The sequence below is a fragment of the Corvus brachyrhynchos genome, unplaced genomic scaffold (genome assembly GCF_000691975.1).
Source record: "Corvus brachyrhynchos isolate BGI_N302 unplaced genomic scaffold, ASM69197v1 scaffold65, whole genome shotgun sequence".
Lineage (NCBI taxonomy): Eukaryota > Metazoa > Chordata > Aves > Passeriformes > Corvidae > Corvus > Corvus brachyrhynchos.
The window spans coordinates 2,530,495-2,542,710 of record NW_008238365.1 but is presented as its reverse complement, the minus strand read 5'-3'; the positions used below and the strand labels follow the sequence as shown (position 1 = coordinate 2,542,710).

The window sequence follows — 12,216 nt, the reverse complement described above, 5'->3', positions numbered from 1 at the left end:
AACAGAGTTGTGTCAAAATTCCCCCTGTATGAATAATATTTGATGGAGGAGCTGTGAAAGATTCGTGTCAACTTGTTTCCTTTCAATAATGTCAAAACACTTGGTTTGGATGTTCTTGTTTAGTTTTGACTTTTATTATTGGAATGTGGAAGTGATTTTGCTTTAAACTTCCATCAGGAGGAATGTTTCAGTCGTACTGAAGTAACACATTTTGATATTTTTTGAATTGCTCTTTTTTTTTTTTTTTTTTTTTCTTTCTTTTTTCTTGGTGGAACTTCTGCCCTGCTAAATTATTTCATGGATTTTACTCCCTACGCAGGGAAATGCAGGAACCTGGGGGATTTTTCTCGGGACAGAAAATGGAATTTCTGCATAAATTCCGTTTCCCGACCTCTGTGAGGTGATGAAACCTGCGAGCTGTGGTTGCCTGCTGTTAACAAGGGCAGGGTGGGAACTGGGAGCTCTCATTCCTCATTTCTCTCCCGTTTTTAACCCCCTGATTTGAGCTGGGGTCGTGCAGAGGGACAGGAAAGGGTGAGGAGGGAGGAGACCTCTTGGTGTTGTCTTTATTCTCCCTCAGCAAAGGGTCAGAATGCTCTGATTTCCCTCACTTGGCTGCGTTTTTTCCGAGCTCCTGACGCCCTCAGCACATCCTGGTTTTACAGGAGCCAGGGAGATCCTGCACATTCTCAGTTCCCTTTGGAATTATGGCTCTGGAACTTCGGCTTCTGCCATAGCTGGTGTGGAATTCCTGCAGCTCTCGTCCCTCCAGAGCCACCAGCCCGAGCTGAGAGAAGCATTTGGGACTGGCTGGGGGGTTTTGGCCTCTCTGACCTTTCTGGGGAAGCTCCCGTGGGCTTCAGGAGGACAGGGCTGCCACGCTGGGGTCGGGCAGGAATTGTTTGTGTCCGTGTGTGGAGGAGTTTTGGGGCTGCCACGATGGGAATTTTCTGTGTCAGTGCATGGAGGGGTTTTGTTGTTGGCACTGGAAGAGTCCCTGGGTGTGCAGGAGCAGCCTGGGAAGGGCTGATTCTCCTTCTCTCTGGGTACAGGATGGGCTGGGAGGTGAATCCACACCTGCTCCATGCTCTGAGGGATGGCTGGAGTGAGGTGTGTTGGCGTCACAGAGTCATGGAATGGTTTGGATCAGACAGGACCTTAAAGCCCATCCCAGTCCGTGGGCAGGGACACTTCCCACTGTCCCAGGGTGCTCCAGCCTGGCCTGGGACACTCCCAGGGATGGAGAATCCTCACCAAATTCCAGCAACCAGAGGGATCCCAGGACATCCAACAGCTCCTTCCCTGAGCACGCTGCGCTGCTGCCCCAGTGACAGCAGCACTGGGGACACTGGGGACAGCCCCTGCAGCTCACAGAGCCATCACTGGCCCTGGCTAACGCTGGATTTCCAGGCTCCAGGGTGTGGGAAGGGAAGGAATAATAGCCATGGGTGTTTCAGGGCAGCTGAGTGGCAGCAGGGAGTGCTCACAGCCCCCTGGCTCTGATAAATGTTCCAAATCCGCTCCTTCCCATCCCAGCTCCTTGCTATTCCTTGAGTTTTAAAGCTGCATTTTCATTTCCTGATAGGCACTGCTGGCCTTGTGCGGTTTTGGGGGGAGGAATGCACAGTTCAGTGCAGCTTCAACACCCAAAATACTCTTTATTTTCCATCCCTGATATGCAAGTGCAGCTCTTGAACAGTTGGATTTGGAGACTCTGCAGGAAGATCCGTAAACCCTGGCAAAGTGCTTTCACTGAGAGGCAAAAACCACAGCCTATCTCACGAGAAGTTTAATATTAATTTATGTTAAATTATTTTGGGGATGCTTCATTAGCTGCCAGTGAGTTTTCAGCTCAAGATGCAGCAGAAGCTCCGTGCCGTGTGACTTCTGCTCAAAATACACCTGGATCTGGAGTTGCCTGGAGCCAGAATAATAATGAGGGTGCTCGTTGTTATTCCAGCCAAATTGGGACATTAGAGGGAGTCATGCAAATCCCGGCTGCCACGATTTTCCTCTGTAAAGGAAGTGTCATAAAAGAGATTTCCAATTTGGTGCAAGAAATTGGAAGCGGGGAGAAAAGACAGCGAGACTGATCAGAGATGATGGGGATAAAAACCAGAGGGTGTGGGAGCAGAGAGGAGCATGGAGCAGAGAAATAATGTGGGAACACTAAGGAGGGATGAAGGAATGAAGTTTTGGAGCTAATAGTGATCCAGGCAGGGAATTGGAGGGAGCAGGAGATAACAGGAAATTGTGTCTGGGGTTTATTTGGAGTCGAAATGCACACGAAGAGAGGGATTAGCTCCGTGTCGGGACAAGGCAGGAATGGGAATGGGGTGGGGAGGGAAGGAAAGGGGACAATGCAGCAAATTCCCTCTGTGTCCCTGTGCCAGGGGGCTGAGGGTGGGTCTTGCTCAGCCAGATGTGGTCCCTGGAATTCAGAAGTTCCTGGAGCAGATGCAGAACAGGAGCTGCTTTGGATCCCTGTGTTTTTCATTTGTTCCCTGTATTTTATTTTTTCATTTCAGCTGGGATTGTCACAGAACCCTGGAATGGTTTGGGGTGGAAAGGACCTTAAAGATCATCCAGTTCATGGGCAGGGACAATTCCACTATTCCAGGGTGCTCCAAGCCCCGTCCAGCCTGGCCTTGGACACTTCCAGGGATCCAGGGGCAGCCCCAGCTTCTGTGGGAATTCCTTTCCAGCCCCTCCCCACCTTCACAGAGAACAATTCTTTTCTGATATTTAATCCAAGTCTGCCTTTCCTCATCCTAAAGCCCTTGATTTGAGGCTGGGGGAGCAGTCAGGATGGGTTTTTAGGAGACAGTTCAGGTTGGGGTGCCACAATCTGGTGGGGGCTGCACCAGCTGGGCCTCATCCCCCTTCCCCTCACCCAAATTCCATGTTCTTTCTCCCAGCCCCCTTCCCCTCACCCAAATTCCATGTTCTTTCTCCCAGCCCCCATTGCCACACCCAAATTCCATGTTCTTTCTCCCAGCCCCTACCCCACCACCAAATTCCATGTTCTTTTCCCCACCCACCTTCCCAGAGAAGCCCTTTCCCCACACCCAAATTCCATGTTCTTTCTCCCAGCCCTTTCCCCACACCCAAATTCCATGTTCTTTCTCCCAGCCCCCTTCCCCACACCCAAATTCCAAGTTCAGGCTCCCAGCCCCTTCCCCACACCCAAATTCCATGTTCTTTCTCCCAGCCCCTTCCCCACACCCAAATTCCATGTTCTTTCTCCCAGCCCCCTTCCCCTCACCCAAATTCCATGTTCTTTCTCCCAGCCCTTTCCCCACACCCAAATCCTGTGTTCTCTCTTGCAGAGATCGACCAGGGCAGCTGCGGCGATCCCGGCATCCCGGCCTACGGCCGCAGAGAAGGCTCCACCTTCCGCCACGGGGACACTCTGCACTTCGAGTGCCAGCCCGCCTTCGAGCTGAAGGGCCACAAAAGCATAACCTGCCAAAAGAGCAGCCAGTGGTCTGCTCAGAAACCTGTGTGTGTTTGTAAGTCAGCCAGCAGCTCCAGAGCAGCGCCCTGTGTCCTCTGAGGGGGCCCCGTGGTGGTGGCACCGGTGGCACCCGCCCAGCGGCACCTTCAGCCAGCTCGGGGAGAGGTTTTGGCTCTCCCTGCTCTGCCCTGAGGGAAAATCCATCCTTGGTGGCCGTGGCACAGACAGGACACGGCCAAATCCATGATTGAAACCTGGATTTCTATTTTTTTCCCTCATGATCTGACACTCTCCAGGCTCCCTGCTGCTGCTGGGCCTCAGTTTTGCGTTTGCTGCCTGAGTTCTCAGCAGAGGTGGGATGTTCTGCTCTCCGTGGTGGCTCAGGGTCATCTTTTGGGGTGTAAATGGGAGTTACTGCACAGTCCCCGTGGGGTTTTAGTGCTCTCGGTGTCCTTTGGAGATGTGCTGGGCAATTTGCTTTATTGCCCTGACAGGACCTTCCTTCAGGGACAACGCTGGGTTTGGACACTGCCCAAACTCCCAGCAGGAGCTCAGGTTTCCTCAGTTGGTGATAACCTCACTCTTCTTTTTATTTCCTCTCTTCTTTGTTGGCTGTGTTGAAATCTGGGCCTCGGAGCAGGGTCTGTGGTGCAGGGGAGTGAGACTGAGCCTAAAAAAACCAGGAGAGGAAAATCCAGTTGAGGGAGGGCGGAATGGAGAGGGAGAAAGCAGAAATGTCGTTTTTAGAAGTGTTGATTCGCTGGGCAGGTGACAAACTGGGTTAGATTCCAGCAGAAACATGATGTGGCAGGAGCTGATCCACAGAGAGGATGGAGCTGGGAAGGGAAAAACTGGATCCTGCAGAGTCTGGAGGAGCTGGGAGAGAATTGGGGATCATGGAGAAGGGGGGAAATAATTTGAAGTCAGTGCCTTTCTTTCCAAACACTGATTTAAGCTCTGAGAAATGCCTGGGGAAAGGAAGCAATTCCTCGGTGAGTCCTGCCTTTTCCAGCTGCCATCCCTCCCTTCCTGTTCGGTTTTTTCCTCTGGAAGCAAACCAGCTGGAGGTGCTGCTGAGGGAATGGGAGTTTTTCCTGATTATCTGGGAAGTCTTAGGCTGGTTCTGTGCTGGTTTTTTCTTTGAATTTCCCGGAATTTTGGGGGGCTTTGAGCAACTTGGTGCTGTGGTTGAGGCTCGTGCTGAGAGTTTGGAGTGAGAGTAAAACTGTGGTGCCCAGGATGAAGAAACTGGGCCATAGTAGTAGAAAAAGGAGAGTTTTTGGTAAAATAGGATTGTTTTTTGTAGGTAGATTTTGATCAAATCAAGCCCCATCCATGCAAAGCACGGCAGGAATCTTTCAGTTAAAATTATTCCGGTGTGATCTGTTCTCTGTGGCTCTTGGGATATTTATGGATCAACAAAGCAGTGGGAAAAGTACCTCAAAGCCCCCTCTAGACCTTCACTCCTGACTTCATTGTGAACGGGAACTGGAGCAGGAGAGGTCACAGGACAAAATGTGTCTGAAATCCGGGTGGGAAATGTTTGGAGCCCATTAAATGTGAGGTGGGGAAAGGAGGGAGCCTGGTTTGGGTGCTGCTGGTTGGGATTGTGGGAACAGTCCCGTGCTTGGCCATGGGGGTGGGACAGCTGGAGATGGAGCAGGGGCTGGGGAACAGGAGTTTGGGAACAGGGGCTGTGGAGCTGGGGCTGGGGAACAGGGATTGGGGAACAGGGATTGGGGAGCAGGAGTTTGGGAACAGGGGTTGTGGAGCTGGGATTTGGGGAGCTGGGATTTGGGAGCAGGGGTTTGGGCAGCTGGGATTTGGGAGCAGGGGTTTGGGAGCAGGGGTTTGGGAACAGGGGTTTGGGGAGCAGGAGTTTGGGAGCTGGGATTTGGGGAGCTGGGATTTGGGAGCAGGGATAGGGGAACGGGTTGGGGGACAGGGATTGGGGAGCAGGGGTTGGGGAACAGGAGTTGGGGGACAGGGATTGGGGAGCAGGAGTTTGGGAGCAGCGATTTGGGGAGCAGCGATTTGGGGAGCAGGAGTTGGGGAGGTGGGATCTGGGAACAGGAGTTGGGGAACAGGGATTTGGGGGACAGGGATTGGGAGCAGGAGTTGGGGAGGTGGGATTTGGGGAGCAGGAATTGGGGAGGTGGGATTTGGGGAGCTGGAGCTTGGGAGCAGGGATTGGGGAGCAGACAGATTTCTTGGGAAGAGCTCATTCCCTGGGGTTTCCATGGCAAAGCAGCACAAACCATCCCTGTAACCCCTCTGCTGATGCCAAGGGCCCCAAATTCCTGCCTGGCTCTGTGATCCCAGATCTTCCTCCTCCTCCTCCTCCTCCTCCTCCTCCTCTGTGTTGTCACCGTGTCCCTGAGCCACCCAGGGGGACACTGGGGACTGTGCCAACCCTCTCAGGTGTGGGATTCCTGCTCCCCCACCTCAGCAGGGTGTCCCTGGCCTTTGGGGGTGCTCAGGGGGGTTCCCAGCTCCCTCTGGGAATCTGCAGCTCTGAGGGTGGAGGGGCAGCCCCGGGCTGTGGGTGTGCTGAGCTGGGGGTTGTTCTGTGTGATTTGGGGGCGTTTTGGGTGTCTGAGGGTTTGTTCCTCTTAAATGTGGGTGTCTGGGTGTTTGATTCTGTAAAATGTGGGTGTCTGGGTGTCTGTTCCTGTGGGCTTTGGGTGTCTGGGTGTTTGTTCCTATTCAATTTGGGTGTCTGAATGTTTGTTTCTGTTCAATTTGGGTGTTTGGGTGTCTGTTCCTGTGGGATTTGAGTGTCTGGGTGTCTGTTCCTGTGCAATGTGGCTGTCTGGGTGTTTGTTTCTGTACAATTTAGGTGTCTGGGTGTCTGTTCCTGTGGGATTTGAGTGTCTGAATGTTTGTTTCTGTATAATTCAGGTGTCTGTCCCTGTCCCCTGTGCCTGTCTGGGTGTTTATCCCTGCACAGCTTGGGTGTCTGGGTGTTTGTTCCTGTGCAATTTGAGTGTCTGGGTGTCTGTTCCTGTTCAATTTGGATGTTGGAGTGTCTGTTCCCATACCCTGTGTGTGGGGGTGTTTATTTCTGTTCAGTGTGGGTGGCTGGGTGGCTGCTCCTGGCAGTGTCTGGCTGTGGGTGATGGCTGAACAACTTCTCCCTGCTCTCCACCATCCTGCACCGCTCGAATCAGCTCCGTAGTCCTGTTGTTGTCGTTAAAAATGGCATTTCCAGGGTTCAGGAATGTGGTGTCTGTCACAGGCCAGGGCAGCTCCGCACCCAGGACACCCCAGAACTCGATTTTGTCCAGAGTTTGTTCCCTTTTCTCAGCAAAATGGGCTCAGGAGGGGCCATTGGAGAAATATCCCTGAAGGAAAAACCCTTGTGCTCCCTCACAGGAATGTTGTGCTCTGATGCTGGGGACTCTGAGGGATGGAATATTCCAGCTGAAGCTCCCTGTGCCTCAGGAGATGATTCAGTTTATAAATGGAGAGCCAGCCCCATACTTCCAGCTCTGGAGCTGCTCTCACTGTGCTGACACCGAGGATGGAGGATGTGGTGGGGGAGAGGGACATTCCAGGGCTGCCAAACCTCCCAATCCAGGCTGGGAATTGCTGTTCAAACATCCTCGTGTGGAGTAGGGAAAAAACCCCTCATTATCTGATTTTGTTTGCTGTGGGAGGCCCCCAAAATTCGCTTCACGAGGTTTATTTGACAGAAAGAGCAGGGCCCTGCTGCTCCTGGGGGGGTTCTGCAGTGAGAGAGTCTTACAAGGATCTCTGTTCTTGCCTTCCCTGCTCCTCCTGCCTTTCCCTGTGCTTCCCAAGTTTCCATCCTGCAGTTTTCTCTCAGTGCTTGACTCGGGCAGCGCCGTCCTTTGTCCTTTTCCGTGGGGATGACTGTGGCAGTGGGAGTGACAATAAATGCCATTTGTCACCGCCTCGGGCAGCAAGGGCAGCGTTGCTGCCTTGGTTTGGCTGCCCTCTGCCAGTTCTGGGAGAATCATTCCAGGGAATGCCGGAATTTCTGGTGCAGGTTCAGTTTGTTGGGATCAGACTTGGAAAATCCAGGTTTTCTGGACCCGTCTCGTGTTTGACAGGGAATTCAATGGTGGGGGAATAAAAAGAAGGGGATTTGTGCATCCAAAAAAACCTTGGGTGAGGGAGGTTCTGCACTGACCCCGGCGGGGCTGGGTTGGTTGGCATCGCTCGGCAGAGATTTGGGATTAATGGGGTCATTCCTGGGAATGTGTGAATGGATTGGGAACAAACATGTTCATTTCTGGGAATGTTTGGATTTGGGATAAATCTGTTCGTTCCTGGGAATATTTGATTGGATTGGGAACAAATGTGGTCATTCCTGGGTCTGTTTGAATGGATTGGGGGTAAACGTGTTCATTCCTGGGAATGTGTGAATGGATTGGGAACAAATACGTTCGTTTCTGGGAATGTTTGGGTTTGGGATAAACTGGGAATGTTTGAATGAATTGGGGATAAATCTGTTCATTCCTGGGAATATTTGAATGAATTGGGGAAAAAACATGGTCATTCCTGGGAATGTGTGAGTGGATTTGGGACAAATTTGTTTGTTCCTGGGTCTGTTTAACTGGGCTGGGGATAAACATGTTCATTCCTGGGAATGTTTGAATGGATTTGGGATAAACGTGTTCATGGATTGGGGATAAACGTGTTCATTGCTGGGAATGTTTTAAAGGATTTGGGATAAACATGTTCACTGCTGGGAATGTTTGAATGGATTGGGATAAATGTGTTCATTCCTGGGAATGTTTGAATGGGTTTGGGAACAAACCTGTTCATTCCTGGGGATGGACTGGGGATAAATCTGTTCGCTCCCAGGGATGTTTGGACGGGTTGGATGAACGTTTTCAGTCCTGGCTCTGTTTGAGTGGATTGGGATAAGAGTGAGCGTGGTCATTCCTGGGAATGTTGCAGTGGAGGGGCCACACTCGCAGCCGTGCTCTCTCAGGATAGTTCTGGCCTCCTCCAGACTCCTGAGCTGATCCTCACTCCAGGGATTCTGGTCCTGCTGTAGGATCTCAGCCCTTCCCAGTGCTTTTCCCGTTGTTGTGCTGTTGCACCTCTGTGTTCTCACCCTGCTCACGCACAGCATTCCCCTGGGCAGAGCAGAGGGCGTTGCCCAGAGCATTTCCTGTTGGAATTCTGTTCCATGGGCTCTTTCCTTCCCTGGCTTTGGAGCAGATTTGCTCTTTTCCTCTCTCATTCCCTGAGAACCTCCACCCCAGCCCATTTCTCCTCACTGTTCCTTCCCAGCCTTTTCCAATCTTATTTTCATTTAAAAAGTCTCATTTCTCCTTAGTGATAATTGCTCCTTTTTAAAAAAAATTTTCATCCTGTTAATCCCATATTAGACCTTTTTTTTACAGCCAGAGGTCCTCCTTGGAAAGACTGCAAACCTTCTGTGTGCTCCAATCCATGGGAAGCCTGGGAATGCAGAGTTCAGGGGATGTTTTTCCCAGCCATACAGTGAATAAACCAGCACCATTTATACCACTGACAAGCTTTTCATTTGGCTCTAAATGATGAATATCAATTTGCTCATTATTTTCCCCTCTTTCCTCTTCTTTTTCCCCCTCTTCCTTTCAGACTCTTCCTTTTAACTCCTCTTTGTGCCGTGCCGAAGGAACAGTTTAGATTCACTTCCAGAATGTTTCTCCCTCCTGCTGGAAATGTTTTCCTTCTCCAGCTGGCTCTGGACTGTGGATGCCGCTGCTTCCACTGGATTTGGGGAGAAGTTGAGGGATTCTATGAGTTTTTATTCCCAGACTGTTTTGCCGGGTGGGGGTTTTTTACTTTTGATGATGTTTTTATGAAGCTCCATGGTCCCATTTTCCTGCTGTCATGGAAGACACGCACTCCAGTTATTCCTGCCAAAAAAAAACCACCACAGGGAAGTGGTGGCTGCCCCAAAGTGTCCCCCCTGCCCCTGGTGGAGCACCCATCACATCCCAGCACCAGCAGCTGGATCCCTTCCAGGCTGGGATGGGCCCTGCAGCTGTTGGGATTCCTTGAGGTCCCCTCCCCACCTTCTCCCTGCCCTTGATCCGAGGGGTTTGGAGCAGCAAATCCCTGGGGAATGCTCCTCATGGCCCCGAGCAGAGATGCAGCCTGTCCTGGCAGGGAGGGAAGCGAATGAGCTGCAGCAGGATTACCCCGATGCTGCATCCTGAGGGATTTGTAGCAGTTGTTCACAGCCTGGTTCCTCGCTGGCAGCCGTGCCAGGCCCTTCCCTGCCTCGCTTCCAGCAGGGCCCTTCGGCCCCCAGCCCTCGTCCTGCAGCTCTGCCCCAGCACAGGGTGAGCCTGCCGTGTTTGCTCAGTGCTGGGCCGGGCAGGAATCACTGCAGCAGCTTCCCAGTGCCAGGGAATTGCCTTGGAATTGTCCCCCATGAGCTCCTCAGCCTGGGTTTTTTTGGTTGGTTTTTCTTTTTTGTGTAACCTACATGAAAATTTTCTGTTTCCTTCCCGTGACTGTTTGAGGGCTCTTCCCTGGGAGATGTCCCAAATCAGCTGCACATCTTTCCAACCTGTCACTCCAGCTGGGAACTTCCCATGGTGTCCATATCCAAGGAAATATGGCGTCCACCTGCGTCCAACCAGAGCCCATTTGCTCCTCGGTGTCACTTTGCCAGTGAGTTCTTACTCACCATTGTAAAGCCAGGAGAAAAATCCTCCCCCTGAGAGCTGCTGCTCCGGGACTTCTCAGGGTTTATCAGGAATTTTGGGGTGCAGTGGCCAGGCCAGAGTGTGGGGTTTGGGGTGTGACCCCGCAGATGTGACCAGCTCTGTTGTCCTCATCGGGGCAGCTCCTCCTGGCTGTGCCCACTCCGGGGTGCTCCCAGCTGCAATCCCAGGAGGATGCAGCTCCCTGCAGTTGTCTCCATGCTGTCATTTCCTGACTGGACCCGTGGATCTGCTCCCCTGAGGGGGTTTTGCTCCAGATGGGCTGTCCTGTCCCCGTTTCCCCATTTCCCCGTTTCCCCGTTTCCCCGTTTCCCCGTTTCCCCGTTTCCCTGTTCCTAACAGGAATTGCTCAGCAGGGCGGGTTCTGTGGGTTCCTCCTCTTCACACACATCTGAAATGACTCTGGCTTTATCCAGGGGGTTTTGTCTGTCCCCTCCCTGTGTCCCAAAATGGGAATGTGGGGTGTGGTGTTGCCATCATCCGTCTGGGCTGTGGAGAACTTCCCGTGTTATTCCTGCCTTATTTAACCTTTCCCTCGTGGGGTGGGGGTCTGAGGAAGCTGCAGTGGGACGTTCCCACTTCCAGGGTGGAGTTTGATGTGGTAGAGTTTGGGTTTTGGGGTCTTTCTGCTGCTCCCCACGAGCAGAGCTTGAGGAGTGACCCAACCTGGCCACGCTCAGGGGAGCAGCTGCCCTCACCCCACACGTTTTGGGGTGCCCAAGGGAGTCAGGACTTGCTCCTCGTGCACTTGTGGGGTTGGGAATGTGTGGGGACATTCCCATCCCAGCCTGCGGAGCCGGATTCAGCACTTGGCAGGGGAGGGAGGAGCTGCCAAACCCCCCAGAGGTGCAGAGGAGCACCACGAGGTTTTTTATGGACCAAAAAAAGCAGCCATAAACTTCCAACTTCTTGTGACCACTGCAAAAATTCCCGAGGGAGACTGCTGGGAGAGGAAGAGTTCTGTTGGCATCGGTGGGAGCACGGGAGAGGATCTCGGTGCAGAGCCTTGGAGCACGGCCCAGGAGCAGATGGCTGCAGGATCCCCGGCAGGAGCCAGCCCAGCCCTGTCCCAGTGTGGATCAGCAGCTCCCAAAAACTTTTAAAAAGCTCCACCTTGTTCCCAGACCCAATCCCTGCTCCTGCCGGGGTGGGTGGCAGTGAAACCTGCCCTTCCCTGCGCGTCTGTTTTAAATTCAGTGATGTTTTCCTCAAGATTTGCTTCCCAAAACCTGCCTGGATTTCATTCTTCTCCTCACACCTGCAGTGCCACCCCCGGACTGAGCTGAGTTTTGTTGCTCTGAAACAACAAAACCCTCCCAGTTAATTTTGCTCCAGACTCCTTCCCTCGCCTCCCACTTGCCCTGTGGTGCCGGAGAGTTTTCAGGAGGAAGAGGCACCATGAGATGCAGATTTTTTCTTTTTTCCCCCCTTGGAACAGCAGATCCAGAAAGAGGAGAACACAAAATGTGAAGCACTTTGCTGCCCAGCTGGAGCAGGGCCCTGAGCTTCCAGCACTGGCAGCTCTTCCCAGGAATGCTGGGCATTAACCAGGCTCCTGCTGAGCTCCTGCGTTTCCAGTCCATCACCAAGTTCTGCCTGGAGGAGGGATCTTGGGAGAAAAGCAAATGCAAGGCAGAAAATGCACTCCTGTCTCCCAGCTCTCTCCCAAGAGGTCACAGTCTGTGGGAGCAGGATCTAAAAACTGAGAGAAAAATCAGGATTTTTTGATCATTTCCATGGAAACTGCAATTATTCCAGTGATTCCCTGCTTGGTTTTTGGCTCCTGACCCCGGTGCCTTTCCTGCTCCCACAGTGTGACCTCTCCAGGATCAGGCCTGGATTCTCCTGCAGGATGAGCAGGGATGGAATGTCTGGAGCCAGGTACAGGAGAAGAGAGATGGTGGGTGAGGAGGTGAGATGGTCTTGGGAAGGCAGAATAAAAGAGGAAAAACAGTGAGAGAAAGGAGAGGAGAGGAGAGGAGAGGAGGAGGAGAGAAGAGAAAAGGAGAAGAGAAGAGAAGAGAAGAGAAGAGAAGAGAAGAGAAAAGGAGAAGAGAAGAA

General features: G+C 52.4%; 1 protein-coding gene across 1 annotated transcript in view; it reads left to right on the top strand.

Moving 5' to 3' along the window:
* CSMD2 (CUB and Sushi multiple domains 2) overlaps nucleotides 1–12,216 on the top strand; it is a 304,492-nt gene that overhangs the window by 164,232 nt on the left and 128,044 nt on the right. Inside the window, 1 exon segment of the mRNA XM_017736114.1 lies at nucleotides 3,330–3,512. Coding sequence (XP_017591603.1) covers nucleotides 3,330–3,512 — 183 coding nt within the window.